Genomic DNA, 24,972 nt, shown 5'->3' on the forward strand with positions numbered 1-24,972 from the left:
ATTTATTAGATGTTTAAAAAAAACTGGGGGGGGGTGGGGGTAGGGGGGTGCGTGAGTCGGGGGGTATAATGTAGGAGTGGTAATTTATTAGATGTTTACAAAAAAATAATTCTATTTTTTTGTTTTGGGGGGGTTGTTAGGGGTGGTGATGAGGGGGGTATAATGTTGGTTGTGGTAATATATAAGATGTTGAAAAAAAAGTGGCAGGGGGGGGTGGGGGCAGGGGGGGTGGGGGGTGAGAGGGGGGTATTAATGTGGGTTTGTGGTTGGTAATTTATTAGATGTTTTAAATTTTGTATTTCTTTTTTTTTGGGGGGGGGGGGGGGGGGGCGGGGGGGGGGTTAGGGGGGAGTCGAGAGGGGGTTATTAATATGGGGGGTGGTAATTTATAGATGGTTTAAAAAACTATTAAACAAATTTGGGGGGGGGTGGTTAGGGGGGGGTGTGCTGGGGGTGAGAGGGGGATTATAATGTGGGGCTGGGGTAATTTCTTAGATGTTTTTAAAAGAAGTTCTTTTTTTTGGGGGGGGGAGGGGGTTTTAGGGGGGGGGGGTTGGATGAGGGAGGGTATACTGTGGGGTGTGCTGGTAATTTATTTAGAAGTTTAAAAAAAAAATTGAGGGGGGGGTGTTGGTAGGGGGGTGGGGGGTGCGAGGGGGGTATAATGTGGGGTTGCGGTATAATTTTATGATGTTTAAAAAATTTGGGGGTGGGGTGTAGGGGGGGGGTTCGGGGGGTGAGAGGGGGTTATTTAATGTGGGGTTGCGGTAATTATAAGATGTTTTAAAAAAAGTTTTCTTTTTTTTTGGGGGGGGGGGGGAGGGGGTAGGGGGGGGGTGTGAGAGGGGCGTAATGGTTCGGTATAATTGTGGGGTGTGGTTATTTATTAAGATGTTTCAAAAAAAATGGGGGGTGGGTGGTCGGGGGTGGGGGTGAGAGGGTGGTATAATGGTGGTGGTGGTAATTTATTTGATGTTTAAAATATATTTATTTTTTTTTTGGGGGGGGGGGTGGGGGGGGGGGGGGGGGATAGGGGGGGTTGAGGGGGGTATAATGTGGGGGTGGGTAATTATTAGATGTTTATTTTTTATTTTTTATTTTTTTTTTTGGGGGGGGGGGGGGGCGGGGGGGGGGTAGGGGGGGAGGTGAGAGGGGGTATTATGTGGGAGTGAGTGGTAATTTTATTAGATGTTTAACAAAAAAAATTGGGGGGTGGGGGGGTTAGGGGGTGAAAGGGGGGTATAATGTGGGGTGCGGTTATTTAAAGGATGTTTAAAAAAAAAATTGCGCGGGGGGGGGGGGTAGGGGGGGTGGGGGTGAGAGGGGGTAAACTGTGGGGTGTGGTTATTTATTAGATGTTTAAAAACCAATGGGGGAGGGTGGGGGGTTAGGGGGGTGGGTTTGTATGAGAGGGTATACTGTGGGGTGTGTTAATTCGATTTAGATGTTTAAAAAAAATTGGGGGGAGGTGGGGATTCGGGTGGGATAGGGGGATTGAGAGGGGGGTTATAATGTGGGGTATGGTAATTTATTAGATTAAAAAAAAAATTGGGGGGGGTCGGGGGGGGGGTAGGGGGGGCAGGGGGGAGTGAGAGGGGGGTATAATGTGGGGTGTGGTAATTTATTAGATGATTAAAAAAAAATATTTTTTTTTTTGGGGGGGGGGTGGGGGGGTAGGGGGGTGAGAGGGGGTATAATGTGGGGTGTGGTAATTTATTAGATGTTTTAACAAAAAAATTGGGGGTGTGGGGGGTAGGGAGGCTAGGGGGGAGTGAGAGGAGGGTTATAATGTAGGTTGGGTTATTTATTAGATGTTTAAAAAAAATTGGGGGGGGGGTGATATCCTCTATTCATTAAACATGAAATTTTAACTTATTGCATTTGTTTCCCCTGTATATAAGAAAGATATAATAGTCACTGTGACCTTGACCTTTGACCTAGTGACCTGAAAATCAATAGGGGTCATGTGCCAGTCATGATCAATGTACCTATGAAGTTTCATGATCCTAGGCCTAAGCATTCTTGAGTTATCATCCGGAAACCATCTGGTGGACAGACCGACCGACGGACGGACAGACAGACCGACCGACATGTGCAAAACAATATACCCCCTCTTCTTTGAAGGGGGGCATAAATATTAACAATAATATTAAAGGGTGGTAAACATGTCTAAAAATACTCATTTAAGCCAAGAGTTGTTGCCCTTGTTTATCATGACTATAACAGAATTATGGAATTTATACTAAGGTTGAGCTGACCAAAAAAAACAATTAAGATGCACAATAACAAACTTCTACATGAACTTAATCGTCATTCAAAAATGATGTTAACATTAGAAAACAAATTCAATAGAATCTCAAATATTTTTTTAATGTAAGACAGTTTCAACCCCATTTATTCTTTGTAGGAAACAGCAAGCAAAAGTAGCTGTAAAGTACTGAAGAACTGAGTCCTATCATGAAAGACTAGATTCATGATACTCAAGTTAACAGTAGCACCAGACAAAATAAGAAAAGAAGAGGTCCAAGATGGCCCTAGTTCGCTCAACTGAGAGGAGTCGGTTCATTTAATCTTTACCAAATGTCAAACTTGACCTAGATATTGTCCAGACAAATATCCTGGTCAAGTTTCATCATAATTTCATCTGAGAGTCATGATAAATGTACCTATGAAGTTTCATGATCCTAGGTGTAAGCATTCTTGAGTTATCATCCGGAAACCATTTTTCTAAGTTGAGTCACCGTGACCTTGACAGCCATTGTGTGAATACGGTTTTTGGAACTGTGACCTTGACCTTTGACCTAGTGACCTGATAATCAATAGGGGTCATCTGCGAGTCATGATCAATATAACTATGAAGTTTCATGAACCTAGGCATATGCGTTCTAGAGTTATCATCCAGAAACCATTTTACTATTTCAGGTCACCGTGACCTTGACTTTTGACCTAGTGACCTGAAAATTGTAAGGGATCATCTGCAAGTCATGATCATTGTACCTATGAAGTTTCATGATCCTAGCCATAAGTGTTCTTGAGTTATCATCCAGAAACCATTTTATTATTTCAGGTCACTGTGACCTTGACATTTGACCTAGTGACCTGAAAATCAATAAGGGGCATCTTCCAGTCATGATCAATGTACCTATGAAGTTTCATGATCCTAGGCAAAAGCGTTCTTGAGTTATCATCCAGAAACAATCTTACTATTTCAGGTCACTGTGACCTTGACATTTGACCTGGTGACCTGAAAATCAACAGGGGTCATCTGCGAGTCATGATTATTGTACCTATGAAGTTTCATAATCCTAGTCATAAGCGTTCTTGAGTTATCATCCAGAAACCGTTTTACTATTTCAGGTCACTGTGACCTTGACCTTTTACCTAGTGACCTGAAAATCAATAGGGGTCATCTTCTGAATCATGATCAATGTACCTATGAAGTTTCATGATCCTAGGCATAAGCGTTCTTGAGTTATCATCTGGAAACCATTTTACTATTTCGGGTCATCATGACCTTGACCTTTACCTAGTGACCTGAAAATCAATAGGGGTCATCTACGAGTCATGATCAATGTACCTATGAAGTTTCATGATCCTAAGCCTAAGCGTTCTTGAGTTATCATCCGGAAACCATTTTACTATTTCAAGCCATCATGACCTTGACCTTTGACCTAGTGACCTGAAAATCAATAGGGGTCATCGACGAGTTATGATCAATGTACCTATGAAGTTTCATGATCCTTGGCCTAAGCGTTCTTGAGTTATCATCCAGAAACCATTTTACTATTTCGGCTCATTGTGACCTTGACCTTTGGCCTAGTGACCTGGAAATCAATAGGGGTTATCTGCGAGTCATGATCAATGTATCTATGAAGTTTCATGATCCTAGGCATAAGCGTTCTTGAGTTATCATCCGGAAACCATTTTACTGTTTGGGTCACTGTGACCTTGACCTGTGACCTAGTGACCTGAAAATCAATAGGGGTCATCTGCGAGTCATGATCAATGTATCTATGAAGTTTCATGATCCTAGGCATAAGTGTTCTTTAGTAATCATCCGGAAACCATTTTACTATTTCGGGTCGTGACCTTGACCTTTGACCTAGTGACCTGAAATTTAATAGGGGTCATCTGCGAGTCATGATCAATGTACCTATGAAGTTTCATGATCCTTGGCATAAGCGTTCTTGAGTTATCATCCAGAAACCATCTGGTGGACGTACGGACCTACATGAGCAAAACAATATACCCCCTCTTCTTCGAGGGGGGGGAAGCATACTGAGAAAACTGCCCCCCTCCCAGCAGCCATGTTATTCAACTGACCGGAACCTTTTTTTAACTCGACTCTCGTATCAAAGAAACAAATGTTCTGAGCAAATTTAATGAAAATTGGGCCAAAAATGTGACTTCTACTGTGTTCACATGTTTTCACTATATACATATAGAGAAAAATGCCCAGCCCACTGGCAGCCATGTTTTTTCACGGATCCCAACCATTTTCAAACTCGTCCGAGATATCAATAAAACCAATGTTTTGACCAACTTTCATGATGATTGGGCAAAAATTGTGACTTCTAGAGTGTTAACAAGGTTTCTCTATAGCCAAATAGTGAAAACTGCCACTAATTACATATAGAGAAAATTGCCCCGCCCACTGGCGGCCATGTTTTTTCACCGATCTCGACACAATTGACATCAATTGAACCAATGTTTTGACCAACTTTCATGATGATTGGGCAAAAATTGTGACTTCTAGAGTGTTTACAAGGTTTCTCTATAGCCAAATAAGGAAAACTGCCCCGCCCACTGGCGGCCATGTTTTTCAACAGATCGGAACCGCTTTTGAACTGAACCAAGATATCATTAAGACAAACATTTTGACAAAGTTACATGAAGATTGGACATGAAATGTGACTTCTACAGTGTTTACAAGGTTTTTCTTTTTTTTTAACCTAGTTTTTGACCCGGCACAACCCAGTTTCGAACTCGACCGATATTTCATTGGGACAAAACTTCTGACCAAGTTTCATAAAGATGGGACAAGAAATGTGGCCTCTAGAGTGTTTACAAGAAAATGTTAACGGACGGACGGACATACAACGGACAAAGACCGGTCACAAGAGCTCACCTGAGCAATCAGGTGAGCTAAAAAGCAGTTACAGTTGTTATTATTGACTGTTCAACACAGAATTTGTGACATGAAAGCAAGAAAAGCAAAACTTGATTATTTATTAATTATAAAACCTCTTTTAACAAAAACCAAAACATTAAATACAACAACAATATTTGAAGAAATACTGGTAAATAATACAACAGCATTAACAAAATATACATTAATCAAAATGCTGACAGCAAAGAAAGACTACATGTATTGGCTTAAAAAAAACTACATCAGGCACAGAGTTAGCCGGGGGGGGGTGGGGTTGGGGGGAGGGGGGGGGAAACGTGCCAGGACGTGCCACTACAAACCTTACTGTCTACTATCCACAGGGGGCACCTGTTGTGCGTTAACACTCGATTATCACCGTCGCAACAATCTCTTTAGTGTGATATGCTATCCTTTCGGCAGTATATTTTAAGCGTCTGGGTAACATTAAGCGTCTGTCATTTACACTAAACTAGAGCTTTGTCACAGACGTGACGAAAACCCTCACATGCCGCATTGACACATATTTTGCATGTCGTCTTCACAAAAAACAGCAGACACCATGCTCAATTTTTAAAACCACTAAGTGACCCATTGACCTAATTTTTGACCCAGAAAGGCCCATGTTCTAACTTGGCCTCAAGATCATCTCCATAAAACTTCTGACCAAGTTTGGTGAAGATCGGATGTAAACTACTTGAATTAGAGAGCGGACACCATGCTGAATGTTAAAAAACGCACTAAGTGACCCTGTGACCTAGTTTTAGGCCCGGAATGGCCAATGTTCAAACTTGTCCTAGAGATCATTTTAGATACAACTTCTGACCAAGTTTGGTGAAGATTGGATGAAAACTACTTGAATTAGAGAGCGGACAACATTGTGATGTTTAAAACGCCCTAAGTGACCCCGTGACCTTGTTTTTGACCCGGCATGACCCATATTCAAACTTGACCTAGACAGCATCTAGATACAACTTCTGACCAAGTTTGGTGAAGATTGAATGAAAACTCCTTGAATTAGAGAGCGGACAACATTGTGATTTTTAAAACGCCGTAAGTGACCCCGTGACCTTGTTTTTTACCTGGCATGACCCATATTCAAACTTGCTCTAGATATTATCAAGATACAACTTCTGACCAATTTCGGTGAAGATTGGATAAAAACTACTTGAATTAGAGAGCGGACAACATGGTGAGGTTTAAAACACACTTAGTGACCATGTGACCTTGTTTTTGACCCGGCATGGCCCATGTTCGAACTTGACCTACACATCATCCAGTTACAACTTCTGACCAAGTGTGGTGAAGATTGGATTTAAACTACTTGAAATAGAGAGCGGACATCATGCTCAATGTGTAAAACGTACTAAGTGACCCCGTGACCTAGTTTTTGATCCGGCAAGGCCCATGTTCGAACTTGGCCTTAAGATCATCTAGATACAACTTCTGACCAAGTTTGGTGAATTAGATCGGATGAAAACTACTCGAAATAGAGAGCGGACAACATGCTGAATGTTTAAAACGCACTAAGTGACCCCATGACCTAGTTTTTGACCCGACAAGGCCCATGTTCGAACTTGGCCTAGACATGATGTAGATACAACTTCTGACCAAGTTTGGTGAAGATCGGATGAAAACTACTTGAAATAGAGAGTGGACACTTAATACGGACCGACCGACAGACAAGCTCACTCCTATATACCCCCCTAAACTTGGTTTGTGGGGGTATAATAAGCGCCTGGATGACCTCAAACATTGTTTTGATGGCAAGTATACCAATTAACACTGTTTTGTCAGATGTCATAACCATGGGCACGTACATTATATATGGAGACGTTTCTTGCGGTATATAATACAGCGTTTCACGGCATTGTCTGCATAACACTGAAACAAAAGGCAACAACACTGGATCGATTTTTTGGTCAAAATAAAAACACAGAGTGGGACTCTGAACCAAAGTTGTTGAATCTAAGGTAAGAATTTTTTAATTTTTTTTAATTGTATTATAACGCGTTTATTGCGCTAAGTTTATTCAGTACTTTATATGTTTATCTCTAAAATATGTAAATAAAAGAACAAAAAGATTGAGTGTAAATTTATTTACAAATTTCTTTATACTGATAGTATAATTTATAAAGCCCATACAATGATAAATGCCTGTTCCGCTCTGTATAAACTTTGTAGATATTCATTTCATTAAATTAATTGAACTTTATCAAGCGTTGTGTGCACCTTTTCATCTTTTGCATTTTCAACTAATAACATTCACATTTTATCACGCTTTATATAAGCTCCGATAAACTATGGTTATTGAAATATTAATCAGACCAACAGTATTAATGTACTTTTTGAAATAATATGCTTGCGCAGTCAATTTAACTGAATTTCACATTTCTAAACACTCACTCTCTTTTATTTTCAGAACTCATCAATTCATGAAGATGACTGCAAGAGTTCACCTACCAACTCAAGTGTGGTTAAAGCTACCAGCCTCCTACCAATTGGAGCCACAGTGACAGATATAAGTGAGTTGGCAGAACTCACTGGTTTGTGTCTTATGTCAGTGCTCAGGGACATTGATGTATGCCTAAGTAACATTTTCCAACAATTTGCAAGGCAGAATCCAAGATAAATGAAACTGCATTGTATTTTGGCGTATGATTTGAACAATTAAGAAAAGGACTTGTGTAAAGTTAAAGAGACTGTTTAGTTTGTAAATGTTCCTCATAACAGTTTAAAAAATTGTGAGTTTTTGTGTGTTTGTTACTTGCCTTGTTGAAATGTTCAAAGGAAATCAAAATTTTAATTTTTTAAAAATAAACATATTTAAAACACAGCGTTTTATTTAACTTCTTTATGTTGAATGCACCAATATTAAGTATGAACGTATTTATATATGACCATTCATTTCATTGTACACAGACTTCTTGCCGCTACCCCCCCCCCCAAAACCACTTGCAATTGTTTTGTTGAACAAATGTTGTGCCCCCCCAGCTATGTCCTATCTGGATCCGGCCCTGTACATGTATATGTTAAAGCAAGTACTTGAAGAGTTTAAATCTTACACATTAAATGTCAATATCCACAACAAGAATGCTCTTTTTTGGTTTGGAATGTTTATCATTTATTGATAACTGACTTAAAGCATACATGGCAAATAAATAATTCATTTCAGACGAATTCCTTAGTGCAACAATTTAATCCCATTTGCTTGCTCATGAAAATGTCTAAAAATATTTTACTAGTATTGGTGAGAAAAGTAAAAATATCTCTGATAACCAAAGACATAATAATTATGTACTTTATCATATGATGTGTTATTTAACCTTTTTCACACATTATTCTTTTATTTTTTGAATCTGTAGCAACAAATAAGACAATATCCTCCATCTGTTAACAGGTTCCTTTAAATTCAGATGAGTCCAGATATAATTTGCCATTTTTTATGTAGCTCCCAGAAAACACCAGGTAATGATTTCAAACAACACCGATTAAGGGCAGTGGGATTAATATCTTTAAAAAACAAAAAAAGAGCTGTCTCCCTAGGATGACATATGCCCCCAAAAAACACTTTGATAGAAGATATGAGCATTTTTCAAACCTAAACGCAGATTTCGGAACTTAAACACAGACCCTAGGTTTAAGGTCAAGGGGGTCAAAATTTGTGTGCGTATGGAAAGGCCTTGTCCATATACAAAATACCAAATATGAAGGTTACATCTGAAGCGACATAGAAATTATGAGCATTTTTCGAAACCTAAACGCAAAGTGTGACGGACAGACAGACAGTGTGATCACTATATGCCCTCCTTTGGGGGCATAAAAACAAACATACAATAATACACTTGTTTAATTATCACATCATTTTACAACATTCTTAAAACAATACTGTGGCACAACAATCTAGAAGGAATATTGTAACATAATAAATGTTAATCTTCTAACAAACACAACACACAATTATAATTGTTTAACTACCTATTCAACTATGCAAAACCTGGTCCCAAATGTTAGTGTGAAATAGTAAAATCTAGTTCTCATTACATTTAAACAACTTTATCCTAATCATCATAGGGTCATTTTTTAATATTAATATTATTATTTGGCTTACATTTTGAGGGAAATGAATAAACAATTTGTATAAAACAAATTGAGAAATTAAGTATAATACAAAACTCACTTTAATCCATTGCAGCAACTTTCATTTACAAAAGTCAAACAATGAGCTCTATTATACCCATGATTTGTCCGATAGCAATGGTATTTTACACACTGATATGGGCCGTGCTCTATGAAAAAGGGGTTTATGCATGTGCGTTAACCCTTTGCATGCTGGGAAATTTGTGGTCTGCTAAAATGTCGTCTGCTTAATTTCTAAAATTAGCATTTTCTTCGAATTTTTTCAAAGAATATTATCAGAATAGCAAACAGTTTGGATCCTGATGAGACGCCACGTTCTGTGGCATCTCATCTGGATCCAAACTGTTTGCAAAGGCTTTCAAAATTCGGTTTCCGCACTGAAAGGGTTAAGTGTCATCCCAGATTAGCCTGTGCAGTCAGCACAGGCTAATCAGGGACGACACAATCAACCTAAGCTAGATTTTCGCTATAAAGAGACTTCCTTTAAACAGAAAATACCATAAAAGCAGACAGTGTTGTCCCTGATAAGCCAGTGCAGACTACACATGCAATCTAGGACGACTCATTAAGCACAAGCATTAAACCCCATTTTCACAGAGCCAGGCACATTTGCTTTTGAACTATATGCCTTTCTTGATTCACTAGTTTCTTACAAAACAGGGCATGTGTCTATAGGGAACAGATGCCCACGCATTCCACTATTGCCTCAGAATTCCACTCATGTAAAAAAAAACAAGGTACTTAATGGTAAAATTTGATCTTTGACCTTAAAGTGTGATATTGACATAGGTAGGAGACGTTCTTTTTATATGTGACACGTCAAATTATGACGGTTTACTTTAGTGCCACGTTATTCCATAATCAATCAATAAATGGCAAAGTAAGTATTTGATGGCAAAGACAGCACTTTTCATGGTCAATCTGATATATGATGTCTTTGTTTGACCTTGACTTATGAGGTACGGAAACATGTGTAACGTGTGAAATGTCGTCTTTCCATTGCTGAAATTTGTGCCAAGTAATTAACCCTTTCAGTGCGGGAACCGAATTTTGAAGGCCTTTGCAAACAGTTTGGATCCTGATGAGACGCCACAGAACGTGGCGTCTCATCAGGATCCAAACTGTTTGCTATTCTGATAGTATTCTTTGAAAAAAATCGAAGAAAATGCTAATTTTAGAAATTTAGCAGACGACATTTTAGCAGACGACAAATTTCCCAGCATGCAAAGGGTTAAATATCCATCAATACAATCCAAAGACTGTTAGTTTTGCACAGGCACAGACAGAGTGACTGCCACAGTATACATGTATGCTGCCTTGCTTACATGGGGGCATACAATATTAGTGTGTTTTTAGAACCAAACAATGGAAATGTTTTAAATAGTTACTGTAAAATCATTAAATTTCGTGTGGTACGAATTTTCGTGGATTTCGTTGGTCAGCTGAAGTACGAATTCAAGTACCAACGATTATTTATACATTTTTAATCCGAAATCAGTCATTTCCGATTTTTGATTGAGAGGTGCTAGTTAATACAATATGTTGTTTTCTTGATAAGTATTTGGGTAATAATACTTTTTAAATCAAGCACGGTATTTTAACTGTACATCAATGATTGTTTTCTTTTACGTGACGTCATATTTACAGTTTGCAGATTTATCACATATGTCAATTAGTGCCAATTAAAGTTAAAAGAGACATAACGGTTTTCACACGTGTATTTTGGGGACCTTACCACTCAATTGTTACTACCAGGGGACTGATTGCGCTGAAAATTGCAAATATTGTCAAAACAACATCGATGGCAATTAGCAAGCGGGGACCCACAAGTGCGCCGCTTTATCGCTCTTATGGACAATTATCAGCAACACTGTCATGCTTCAGTGCATATCAACCTCAAGTCTTGCTGTCAACACAAAAAGCAGATTATGCTTTGTTATTACTCTGGTTGTTTTAATAAAAGTTTAAATATTATGACGGTCAAACTTCCCCGAAAATTTGAAATCCATGAAATTACATGTCAACAAATTAGTTGTTTACTATTAAACCACGAAATTTGATACCGACGAATTTCTATACGTTTACAGTATTGGTAAAGCCAAAGTTGAAAGAAAACAATCATGAAAAGTTTCATTTAAAAAAAGTTCAAAAGCTTGTAACTTTAATGGAAGGAAACTCTATCCTAATATGTAAGTCATGCAGGTAGACTCACACACCAAAATTAAGGTCAATATATGAAAGTGCTGCGTAAAAGAAACTATGGAAACAGTATAATTCTGGTAGGACGGACAGTCCAAATGATACATGTTAAACTACTTGGCGCATAAAAGAACAAAGTGTTTGTTCAACTTCAGAAAATCATCACCAATAAATCCCCTTTTCCTTACTTTTATGTTGTACAAAAAGTATGATATATGTACAAATATAACAATTGTAATATCAATATACTTCACTAAAAAAATTCCCATGTAAGCAATTTTTTCTATATATGCATTTGGCATAAAAAAGTTTGTTTCAGGTTACAGAAAGGAAAAGAATGGTTGTTAGGAAACCTGAAACATGATACAGAAATTATGTACACCTTACATTAGCCATAATACAACTTAGCATCAGCAATACATTGAGTTTTGAAATAAACATTTGCATAAACTTGTGTACCCTGTGCTATACATTTATACTCAACTTGAACTTTCTTAAATTTGCATGCCTTAAATTCTAATCATTTTATTAATTTATTTTATTGCACAAATTCAATACTTGGCATCAGCAATAACAATTATTTCACTACATTTAAGTTAAAAGTAACAAGAGATGGCAGAAACATTTTGCCCCTTCTGCGCCACTCTGATTTATTATATAAAAAAATATAAATTGGCAGGTTATAATTTTTACAAGGGAAGTAATATTTTTAAAAGGGATATAATAAAAATATTACTTCCCTTGTAAAAATAATCTGTACCTGCCCAATGATAAAGAAAATTATCTCCCTTTAAAGTTTATTACTTCCCTTGGATTTGTTTTGTTGACCTCTGACCTTGAAGGATGACCTTGACCTTTTACCACTCAAAATGTGCAGCTCCATGAGATACACATGCATGCCAAATATCAAGTTGCTATCTTGCATATTGCAAAAGTTATGGGCAATATTAAAGTTTTCGGACGGACTGACTGACGGACGGACAGTTCAACTGCTAAATGCCACCCTACCGGGGGCATAAAAAGTTAAATTAACTGTTAATATTTAACTTATTCTATCAAAATCCACTAACTGCACAACTAAACTGGCTAGAAATTAAGATTCTCTTCTTAAACTATACACCTATGTTGATATATTTCGTTCTCGAAACAGTTCATCTAATTTGTCTTCCAGAGGCTTACTCGTCCCCCGTAAACCATTCACAACCTTGGCCGACCACTCGAAATACTCGGTCACTCTTTCTGCACTCCAGCCCACTGGGCCCTGTCGATTGAGGTCTCGGAGGTTATACAGTTTGTCCGCAAGCTTCACAAGTTTGGCCTTCTTGCTGGAATGAGGAGCATGCTCAATCTGGGCAGCTTTCCGAGCATGCTTAGGGAGGTCCTTGTCGTCAGTCACCTCTCGCACTATTCCTGAAGTAGCAATTAACCTCGCTCAGAGAAAAGGGGTTTAACACATTTGCTTAAAGTGTGTTCCCAGATTAGCCAATGCAGTCTGCACTGGCTAATCAGGGACTGCACATTCAGCTTATATGGTATTATACATTATGGTGTATGTTAAAAAGAAAATTCAGAAAAAGAGAAAATTCAGTTTTAGCCGAGACTGTCCTCCCTGATCAGTCTGTGCTGACTGCACAGGCTAATCTGGGATGACACTTAAGGCACATGCATTAAACCCTATTTTTCCAGAGCAATGTTTATATGGTTGTATTCTTGTATGAGATTTAAACGGAAATATCATTTCACAAACTAAGATTATACTTTAAAATTTCATTGTCAAGAATATTGGAATGCAGTCATAGATAGGGCCTCTAGGGCTCTAGTGTGTTAACAAGCTTTTTCTTTTGACCTTGTTTTTGGGGCGCTATACAAGGATTTTAGACTCAGCATAGATAGAGTCAAGATATTTCATCAAGATTAAGTCATAAATGTGGCCCTTTCCCACTCAGAAGCAGAGTGAAAATGGATACGTGCAAAATAGCATAAAACCAGAACAACCTGTAAGTAACTAATAAATAACGCCTTTAAAACTTGAATCTAGTTTGAGTCATAAATGTGACCTCTAGAGTGCTTGCAAGCTTTTTGTAAGATTTGTCTAAGTGAACTAGTTTTTTTGGACGCACTTTAATCATTGTCAAGTGCATACAAAAAACTAGTTCAATATTTATATATATATAATTTGGCAAATAAACAACTCTTAGTCATGCTTATATGACTTGGCTATTAAAAGACCCAGCCAAAAGTCCCTGTGATTTATTATCCCCGCCATAGGCGGAGGAATATTGTTTTGGGGTTGTCCGTCCCTCTGTCCGGAGCAATATCTTGGAAGTGCTACGGTGGATTTCATTGTAACTTGGCATGAGTATTATATATGGATAAGAGGATGATGTATGCCAAATGGCATTGTACACCATCTGTTTATAATGGAGTTATGGCCTTTTGTATCTTGAAAAAATGCTTTTTAATATAAGCTTAGAGCTTAATCTCCATTAACACATGAGCCATGAAACTTGCCAAAGTAGTTCTCAATCATCTGGGGGTGCTTTACATTCAACACCCATAATCCTAGGGGCTGAGGTCAAGGTCACACATTGAGGTCAAAGGTCACATATTTGATGAATTATTCATTATTTAGTCATTCCTTTACTATGCCATGAAACTTGTCATCGTATTACTGTAGTTCTCAATCAATCATCTGGGGGTGCTTCACATTCAACACCCATAATCCTAGGGGCTAAGGACAAGGTCACACATTGAGGTCAAAGGTCACAAATTTGATGAATTATTCACTATTTAGTCATTCAACAAGCAATTCAGGATTCAACAAGAAATTTCTCCTTTTTTCATGATACAGGTACTATCAATGTAAATTCATTCAAGAAAAATATACTATCTGCATTTTATTGTCTGAAAACCCATCACAGGTACAGATGAGTTAAACAAATAATTGACAAAAGGCATAACCCTTTTATACCTTTTTTTTTTAGTTCTACACCCATCCATAAACAAAATTTATCAATTCAACGAATTTGCTTGTTTCTATGCATCACAGGGCTTTTTATTTTTTGTAAAATGATCAATCAAAACATACACCAATTCTAACAGATAAAGAGCCTCGCTCAATTCTCCATTTGAGACTTGCTCTAGGAAAACAGGGCTAAATGCATATCATAGTGTTGCCCAAGTTTAGCATTAGCAGTCCCCCAAGGTGTATCAGGGACAACATTTTCCCCTTAAAATGGATTTTTCATTAAGAAGAGATTTCCTTCAAACTCAAAATTCAATATAAGAATAAAGCTGTCACTGATTAGCCTTTGCAAAATGCACAGGCTAATCTGGGATGACACCTATGGCACATGCATTAAGCCTGGTTATCCCAGAGCAAGGCTCAATTTTTGTTCACAGTTTGTTCACAGCACCTGCAACCTCTGGTCCAAACTCTTGCTCTATTTCCTGGAATGATGTGTCCGTGTCCTCTACTGTATCGTGCAATAGAGCACCCTGTGGAAAACAATCATGTAACCAACAGTTATCTATATTTATTAAACACACAATGTAGAGCCAAAATTATCTATGCTAACAAAGCATGTTGAAAGGCATGAAAAAACGTTCAATTAATATTTACAAAAGCTTTCTTTTTAATTTAAGAAAATAAGTAATTTTATCAATAAATAGCAATGAAAAAAACACACACAAAAAACATATTAATTAACATTTAAACCAAAACCCAAAACAAATGGGTTTTTTACTCAAATTTGCCGTTCTTTCGTTTGCAGTGTCTCAATGAACTCATCAGAGATCTTTCAATCACAATTATATAGATCCTAGTGCAAAGGGAGGTAAACATCATAGCCTTATCTGCTAATTAAGAGAAAACGTGTATTTGTGTTTTCTAAAATAAATTGTTATTTGATTTTCAATATACTAAATGTTTGTTTCCTAGTAACACAATTTCATGAAGGCCAGTGTCATAATTGTGGAGACAACAACCATAGCTCACTGCATTAATTGGTATACATTTGTAATTCCATGTTGATAAGGTAATCTACAGATCATCCTAAAGCTTTGACCAACTACATGTAAACAGGTTCTGGTCACTAAATGGTCATGTGTTCATTAGGTGATATGATCTAACAATCGTTTAGAGAAGGTTTAACAGAAATACGCTGACTGCCATTTTTATCGCAAGAAAACTAGTATACAGTAAATTGTATCAGCAACACTTTACTAATACACTGATGTTTATCATACCCTTTTTTATGTATAAATTCATCTTATTTTTCCAGAAGTAATTTAAGTGATTATTTATATTAAAAAAAAGAGAACCGCATAACGGGTGCCACCCTCGGCTTGGGTGCAGTTTTAAATATATGAAAGCTTGTAAAATTTTATTTTGTTAGAGGTCAGTACCTTGACCTTTGACCTAACAATCCAAAAATGGGTGTGGCATGCAGAACTAATCAAGGTGCAGCTAGCTACGTACAGAGTTTCAAAGTTGTAGGTTCAAGCACTTTGATTTTAGAGCCAATGTTCAAAACCTTGACAAAATGTTAAGGTTTTAGCACGACGCGGACGACATGACACAATGATGGACACGACGAGCTGGCTATGACAATACCTCGGGTTTGCTCCGAAAACAGCTGAGCTAATAAAAATTAAACTAGAAATGGCGCGGCAAAGGCCGACGCGTATCCCCATGCCGCATGTTTGACCCAGGGGCGCCCCAGGGTTGGTAATGGGGCCATGCATAGTTCAGATGGACCGTATTGTAATAAGAGAAGTTCAGTATCAATTAGAAGTGAATCGGTGTAAAAATTAAGAAGTTATAGTAAAAGCCAAATTTTGGGTGGTTGGGTGTGGCCTATGTTGGTAATGGGGCCAAGCATAGTTGAGATTGACCATATTGTCATAAGAGAAGTTCAGTGTCAATTAGAAGTGAATTGGTGAAGAAATGAAGAAATTGTAGGTTGAAGCACTTTGATTTTAGAGCAAATGTTCAAAACCTTGACAAAATGTTAAGGTTTTAGCACAACGCGGACAACATGACACGACGATGGACAGGACGAGCTGGCTATGACAATTATTATGATACCTGGGGTTTTCTCCAAAAACAGCCGAGCTAACAAGAGCTGTCACCATAGGATGACTTATGCTCCCTATAAGCGCTTGATAGAAGTTATGAGCTTTTTTCAAAACCTAAACGCAGATTTGGAAACCTAAACGCGGACCCTAAGTTCAAGGTCAAGGTCACAGGGGTCAAAATTTATGTGCTTATGAAAAGGCCTTGTCCATATACACATGCATGCCAAATATGAAATTGCTATCTGAAGCGACATAGCAGTAATGAGCATTTTTCGAAACCTAAACGCAAAGTGTGACAGACAGACGGACGGACAGTCCGATTACTATATGCCCTCCTTTGGGGGCATAATAAAAATAAAACTAGAAATGGCGCAGCAAAGGCCGACGCGTATCCCCACGCCACATGTTTGACCCAGGGGCGCCCCAGGGCTGGTAATGGGGCCATGCGTAGTTGAGATTGACCGTATTGTCATAAGAGAAGTTCAGTATCAATTTGAAGTGAATCGGTGTAGAAATGAAGAAGTTAATGTAAAATAACCTAAAAAAAGGAGTGAAAATCTCTGACCCCGCCCCACCCCAAACCCCATAACTTTTGACCCAGGGGTTGTTTTGGATCTCAAAATTTTCTTCATCTCCCATCCAGCTATATAAGTTTAATCTTTGTAAATATAATAATGAAATCACTTTTATTCTAAATGTTGAAGCATTTTCTAAGAAAACAACAACAATAATTTCCCAATATTTGTCAAAACAATACTAATTTTCCCAATCCAGACCCAGCCGGCCCATGCCCAAAATGATGAAAAAAACACTCTTCTACATGTATGATCCACGAAAAATTACCTGTATTACATGTAAATCTGTTACACCAGCTTCTTCTGTCAAAATATATGCAACACCTGAAATATCAATGGATGTTATTGGATTTCATATCTTATGTCATGACATTAGTGATAAACAAGAACATCAGTTCACGCTTTACCACTTAGAAACTAAGTGCAAATGGCTCTGTGAAAACAGCATAAAACCAGAACAGCCAGGGCATAACTTACAGTCTGTTCAGGTTTTATGCTGTTTGCTCTCATCAGTATCTAAGAGTTGGAACTGAAACCTTTAAAATTTTGATCTAGTAAGAAAGGCCTTTAATTTCATTTAACTTTCTAAGGGACTACAAATTCATCAAAATAGGTAACAGGTACCTAAGTGGTAAAGGGTTACACTGGTTGGTGCTAACCAATAGAATGCTATGTCAATGGATGGGTGGTTGATCCTAAGCAGGTGAAAAGAAAATTATATGCCAAACAATTAAGCAATAACTACCTAAACAATCTACATCATCAATAACCTGACAATATGCATGAAGCTGTCCAAAACAGGTCATTTACATATGATGCAGTTCCAAACATCTTTTACAGCAATGAAAATGTCCATTTGGCAGCAAACAAATGAACAAACTGAAAAATCATTGAGGTAGATTAACCATACAAAATTCACATACCGTAATTATTCTAAGTTTTCGGACACTCTAAATTTTCGGACACCATATTTTGTAACAAATAACATTATTTTTTGTGTCTATATTTTCGGTCCTACGGGTTTTCATCCATAATTATTGACTCTAATTTTTTTAACGATATATTTCAAAGCGCTATTTTACCAGACAGGGTTCGCCAAAACTTGAAAAATCTGTCAGTCATTCCGACTGACAGACTTGAAATTTTTGTCAGTCCGAATCAGTTTCTGTCAGTCCCACTGTCCGACTAAACTACAACAGCAAAACACAACAAAAGAGAGTACCTTTTAGATGTTTATTGGATTTGATCACATTAAAATACAATAAAAACATGTCCAAAGTCGATATAATTAAACAATTATTATATTAATAATAAACCACATATAAACCAAAGGCATACTTTTTAGACTTCTTTTTGTCAAACTGTTTTTTAGCCTGCACAGCTCTACAAATCCGTGTTCTTGAAAAGTTAGGGTGACATCCAATCAAGTTTGACTTAATTGCACACACCCATTCACACTACTTTGGATGACTTCAATTTCTGTTTATTAGCCAATTTCACAAGTTCTAAAACAGCACCTATTGTTAAAATATTTTATCTTAGCTGAGGTGGTTGATTTCCAGGTTCAATTAAATGAATGTCTTTCACACCTATTTCTTGATAGAAAGGCCCATGATAATTGCCACCATCCATTCTTGTTGTCTGAAATAACACAAAACATATTGCTACAAACTATCAACAACAAATCAAAACATAAATATCCATATGTCCGAATTTTAAAATATCCAAAATATACTACATCAGGTGAAAAATCTAATTTTAATTTCAGAAATTGTTGGTGTGTAAATTAAAATATATCCTTCCCAGAACAATATAATAATGAAACCAATAACAGAAATGCTCATAAATGCCTGTTAAAACAAGTTTTCGTGCGGTTTTTGATGTGGAGAAATTAAATGGAACAAACAAAATGGCGGACGCACTCAGTTGCTTTTTTTAACAAAGACCGTTGATTTTGAACTCGCATGTGATAGTCAATTCTAATCCAACTTTAAACATCAAAACATCAAAATGAAGGGAAGAAAAAAGGATTTTGACAAAAGTTGAACAAAAAGCAATTACCTTCTTTTAATCCAATTGCATATTATACTCTTTGAGTGATCTTTTTGAAACCATTTTTCATCCGATTGTGTCGGTCAGTCGGACCGATTATACGAAATCACGTGTCGGTCCTAAAAAAAATTTGCCGGTCAGGACCGGCGGACCGACGGTTTTGGCGAACCCTGACCAGATTTCTGCCCTGTTTTTTGCTTCTCTGGGACACATCCATCATAGAGTTTTACAACCTGATTAATTACGGTCATAAAACCTGGCAGAGGAATGTGCTAAGGGCAATTGACCATTGCAATGTGCTATTGGTTAGATAACAATGTATACCAATAATAAACAAGAGCACCGCATAACGGGTGCAACACTCGGCTGCGAAAGCTTGTCAGAATTTATTTTTTTAGAGGTCACAGTGACCTCGACCTTTGATCTAGTGACCCAAAAATGGGTGTGGCGTGTAGAACTCATCAAGGTGCATCTACTTATGAAGTTTCAAAGTTGTAGGTCGAAGCACTTTGATTGTAGAGCAAAATGTCAAGGTTTTAGCACGACGCAGGCGGACAACACGACAACGACGAGCTGGCTATGACAATACCTCGGGTTTTCTCCGAAAACAGCCGAGCTAACAATGGTTTCACCCAACAGCATTTGAAATTATATCATATTCAAGAAGCAGTATGGTTGTCTTTGATAACATTATTCTATACCATATCAGGTAAGATATTGCAAAGATATGAAGTTGTGTTTATTTAAGAGCAGAGACAGACGAGTACAACACAATAAAATTATTGCACATTTATTTCTTGGTTTTATTTCAATATAATTATTGACAAATACACATAACATGTCTGTCTCTAAATGTTTGGACTTTCATTAAAGAAAAAAAAATTGTATCTAAATTAAAACAAATTATTATTTGTAAGTGTCTGAAAACTTAGAGTAATTACGGTACAGGTTTTTATCCTTTATTTTCCCCCTTTTAAAAGCTACTCAGAGAACATATCAATAAACTCATGTAGTTTTTCCCCAGGTATAAAACTTACATTTAAAAAAAATATTCCACTATCTGTTATATGTGTTGACAGTTATCCACAATTTTTATTTTCATACGCTTCATGCATTTTTTCCACATTTGCAAGCATGTCAACCTTACATGGATATGCTCATGTCAAATGACAATAAGCTCATGCAGGGCTTTTTTCCCTTCTTTGTGACCCGCCGAAAAACGGACCTTTCCCCTCTGATTTTTTTTCCCCTCAGCAGATAAATTTTCCCCCAGACTTATTTTTTTCCCTTAAAAAAAAAATATTTTTTTTTTTTACTTTAAATACATTAGTTGCATATTGCAGAATTAAATTATCTGTTGCCTTGAATTTTTTTTAAAAACAGTAAAATATGTTAAATTGATTTTTTAAGACTTTCCTTATTTTCCCCAAAATCAAACGTTTTGCATGATTTTTTTCCCCAAAATCCTGCAATTTTTTCCTCTAAAAAAAGGCCAGGCCCTTTCCGCAAAATAAGATAAAAACCCCTGTCATGTATAGAACCATACTAATAATAACGTTTGCTCAAATGATAATAAGTTTTCATTCGGAAATGATTACTGGATTAAGTGAGATGTTTTCAAGGAAAAACAGTAGGACAATAAAATTATTGAATATATTTGTTTCATATCACAAACTTAATACCAAAATCAGAACTAAGTGGCCTCTATATGCTCCTTATTTTTTAACCACTAACCATTATTGTAAACTGTTTAAATGTCAATCTGAGCCTGACTAAACAGATTCTTTGTTTAAATGACATTATGGGCTCTAATGTCCTACATGGTACATCCATCGCACCCCTGATTGTTTATACTAATCTAAACATCAAAATATTATCTGATTAATGGCATCAGACAAATACTCTTATCTTTTGACAACTTCTTTATTCATCAAGAACAATAAATACAAATAATCTTATCAGATAAGATACTTAACATTATTATTGTCTCCTCTAATGTTATAACTATGCATGTAATATTAGGCTTTTCAGATATAATATTGAATAACACATTATAAACTTTTAAAGGTAAATTTATGTTTTACAATTGCCTATGCAATAGTATGTTCATATTAGCTAAATGGACAAGATGTTTCTAGATCTATAGACTATATAGACTATATTACAATTACTTGATCTTGTAAATGACATTTAGAAATTGGTCAATAATATATAAAAACAAGAGATGTGTTTGTCAGAAACACAATGCCCCCTACTGTCCCGCTTTGATTTTTTTTATATTATTATATTCCTTTAAAAAATATTACTTCCCTTGTAAAAATGATCTGTACCTGCCAAATGATAAATAGAAATTATCTCCCTTTAAAGCTAGTTAAAGCTTTAAAGCTTATCTCCCTTTAAAGCTTGTTCCTTCTTTGTTTTTGTGACCTTAGACCTTGAAGGATGACCTTGACCTTTTACCACTCAAAATGTGAAGCTCCATGAGATACACATGCAGTGATATTTTTACAAATTTTCTCATCTGAGTCATGGGATTTGATAACTTGCAAATCTAAGAGTCCCCGAATTGAAAGAATGAGTCCAAATATTAAATGATATTATTTTTTGAGAAATTTCAATGCATTTTTGGGACTCGCATAATTTGAAACTTTGCATCCCCAGAGGTTTTTGTCAATCCAGGACGCAGGACTCGCGGATAAAAAAATCACTGCACATGCATGCCAAATATCAAAATGCTATCTTCATAATTCATTATTGCAAAAGTTATGGCCAATGTTAAAGTTTTCGGACAGACGAATGGACAGACAGTTCAAATGCTATATGCAACCCTACCGGGGCATAAATAGTGATGCACATACTCCTTCTGTCAGAGAAGAAATGAGTCGTGCTCTGTGAAAAGGGAGTTTAATGCATGTGTGTCAGTCAGCACAGGCTTATCTGGGTCAACACTTTCCCCTAAACTAGATTTTTGCCAAGAAGAAACTTTCTTTAAATGAAAAATATCATACGGCGGAAATTGTCATCCAAGATAACCCTCTGTGGACTGCACACGTTAATATGAGACAACACTTTACGCCCATGTACTAAACCCCCTTTTCACAGAACACGGCTCAAATTATAATAAGTCACAAAACAATGCAGGATATGATGAATGCTCCTGAAGCTTTAAGTAAGCAATGCAATGTCAGACGAATACTAAAGTCAACTTGCACCCAGTGCGGTCCTCGAACCAATAGCTGATAAATAACTTGTGCAGCGCTCTACCAGGTGGGCTAACACAGTGTTTGGTCATTATTAAGGGTATCACGCTTAAACGTTTAAACTGTTGCCTTTCGTGTTTAGCTAAAAAACGTGTACCAAAACAGTAACAGTTTAAACGTCAGTCAATATCAATATAATAAATATTGGAGTGCAAATAATGTAGCCGACTAGACATACGATGTTAAATCCCGGTACCGGTACTTGCGGTAAATCCAGGCTATCGAATTCGGCAGTAAGTTATTTCTAATTGATAAGCGGATTGCAAAGACATGAACGGAAACTAACGGAAAATCTTTGCTACTAAATTGCGAAAGTCTTACACCTTGGAAACGAAACAGTGCATATCCTGCTATCTTGAAATATTTTAAGTGTTTGATTAGCAAAGTAAAACACTACGATAGCATGTTGAAAAGCAATATTTTAACCAAATTATATATTGATTAAGTTTTGCTAGTTAATTGTTTTTTTAATTTTCTGCATCAAACGATATGCACATTGTATTTCGAGTGCAAAATAAATACATTTTTATCGGAGTGTCGTTTTCGGATACAATATTTTTCATTGATTCTACATTATTTTCGATTTTCTTTAAATTGTTCTTATAGAATGACGAATACACATGTGGTGATACGGATGGTCTGGTTTATAATATTTTATGGTTTTAATATGATGTCATTGCGTGAATGGGATATGCACTGAATATTACCTCTGGAAATAATTACTATTTTCAGTTTGGAAATGCAATGGTACTGATGCTTTTTAAACAGACATAGGGATACCGTTTAAACGGTTACATTTCGTTTATTTCATTTCGTTTAAACATTTAGAAAACTTTGTAAACGTGATGCCCTTAGTCATTATTCCCTCAAAAGCTATGTCAAGAACTTATATTTAAATATGAGTCCATCCCTCAGTAGTAAAAATAACACTTGATTCAAATTGCAAAAAAACTCCCTAAACACTCACTGGCATGGAATGCACTGATAATATTCGCCTCTCCACCCTGTATGGATACTGCATATTGTTTCAACAAATCTGGACCATTACTTCCTGTGATCCAAATAGGAAACATAACATTCATCAGAAATTATCAAATTATTAATTAATGGCCAAAAACTCTCTGAAAAAAATCATTGAAGAAGAAAGATCTGAAAAAATGTACATGCCCACTCTATCCAAACACATATAAGACTTTCATTAAATTTGATTAATTAGTTTCTGAAATCAAATGCAGAAAGGAATAATTCACACCTGTATTCGGATCATATGCATTTAAGATCCCCCATGGCATTAACAATCTGTCAAAACAAAATACTTAAATTCAAAGTCAGGGGTGTGATCTCAGAACCACCACAAAATGCCCTACCACTCTTAGAGTCTTACAGGGTCCAATTCAATTCTTCATTTGTCTATAGATCCTGCAGTTTATTTTCATTTGTAAAATAAGTTTAACATTGACATTGGACAAGAAAGGCCTGACAAAATATGCAATTCCACATTATTGGGATGCTTCAGTTACTTCATATTGTCTCATGTCTGGACTCAAGCCCAAAAACAACAATGGTTGTGGAGGGATCGAATCGATAAAAGAAGGAAATATTTCTCAGAGTCAGAGACAGGGCTTTTTTCTTTTTTTTGTGAAGTGGCCTTGGCCCAATTATGTAAAAAAATGAGTAGCAAACTGTTCAAAATTGTGTAAAATGAGTCGCAAACTTTCTAAAATTGTGAAAATTAGAGTCGCGAACTTCCTGAAATTGTGAACATTGAGTCGCGAATTTTCCCAAAATTGTGAAAAACAGCCATTCTCACAGCAGGAAAAAAAGCTATGAGAGAAGATAAATATTTTTCAGACCCAAGTTCATCGGCCAGACGGACAATCGTGAGTCGAGTTGCATAAAACGGATATTGTTTAAATCAAAATTACTAGTTAATGACATCCGAAAACAATACCCGAAATAAGTATCACATTGATAAATAACGCTACAATTACCTATTGGGTGGTTGATATACGGTGTTTCTTCCTGATCTTTTCTTCGTTGATCTTTATGTTTGACAGCAGCAAAATTTGCGCAACGAATTACTTCAGATATTAGCGACGGCTCCATGTTACACAATGTTTTTCGTTATATACACTGAGTTACGCAGACGGTTTCAATGTAACTAAGTTTAAGGTTACACACCAGTATGCTGGATTCGTACCCTAGCTACGTTTAGGTCAATATCTTTCATATTGAAATAAAGAAACATAATAACACTTCTTGGACAAATATATGGACGATATTTGGGCGCCAGCTGTGGTTTTAATAATAGAGCAAATACACATATAATGACAATCGGGTACTGTAGCTGAGAACATAAAGGCAAAGGCCTATACAATACATGTATTTTATAGGTGTTTGATCAAGGGCAGGGGCCATGGTGTATTATGAGGACGGGATATATTATGATTATGTTGTAAGAATGTAACAGCTGGTTATCGACCGGCATATTATCTCAGTATTAATTAAGTCGGCGCCTAAA

At 36.8% G+C, this 24,972-nt stretch overlaps 1 protein-coding gene across 1 annotated transcript; it reads right to left on the reverse strand.

Annotated features, from left to right (window-relative positions):
- Nucleotides 1-6,817: 6,817 nt before the first annotated feature.
- Nucleotides 6,818-24,611, reverse strand: LOC127831850 (guanosine-3',5'-bis(diphosphate) 3'-pyrophosphohydrolase MESH1-like). The gene is made up of 5 exons (XM_052356932.1): nucleotides 24,443-24,611; nucleotides 17,408-17,463; nucleotides 14,902-14,983; nucleotides 12,606-12,895; nucleotides 6,818-7,030 (listed from the first exon to the last, which is right to left on the reverse strand). Exons 1-4 carry the CDS (start codon nucleotides 24,555-24,557, stop codon nucleotides 12,606-12,608), a joined length of 543 nt encoding a protein of 180 aa, XP_052212892.1. The 5' UTR covers nucleotides 24,558-24,611; the 3' UTR covers nucleotides 6,818-7,030.
- Between the last annotated feature and the right edge of the window lie 361 nt (nucleotides 24,612-24,972).

The sequence above is a fragment of the Dreissena polymorpha genome, chromosome 5, assembly GCF_020536995.1.
Source record: "Dreissena polymorpha isolate Duluth1 chromosome 5, UMN_Dpol_1.0, whole genome shotgun sequence".
NCBI lineage: Eukaryota > Metazoa > Mollusca > Bivalvia > Myida > Dreissenidae > Dreissena > Dreissena polymorpha.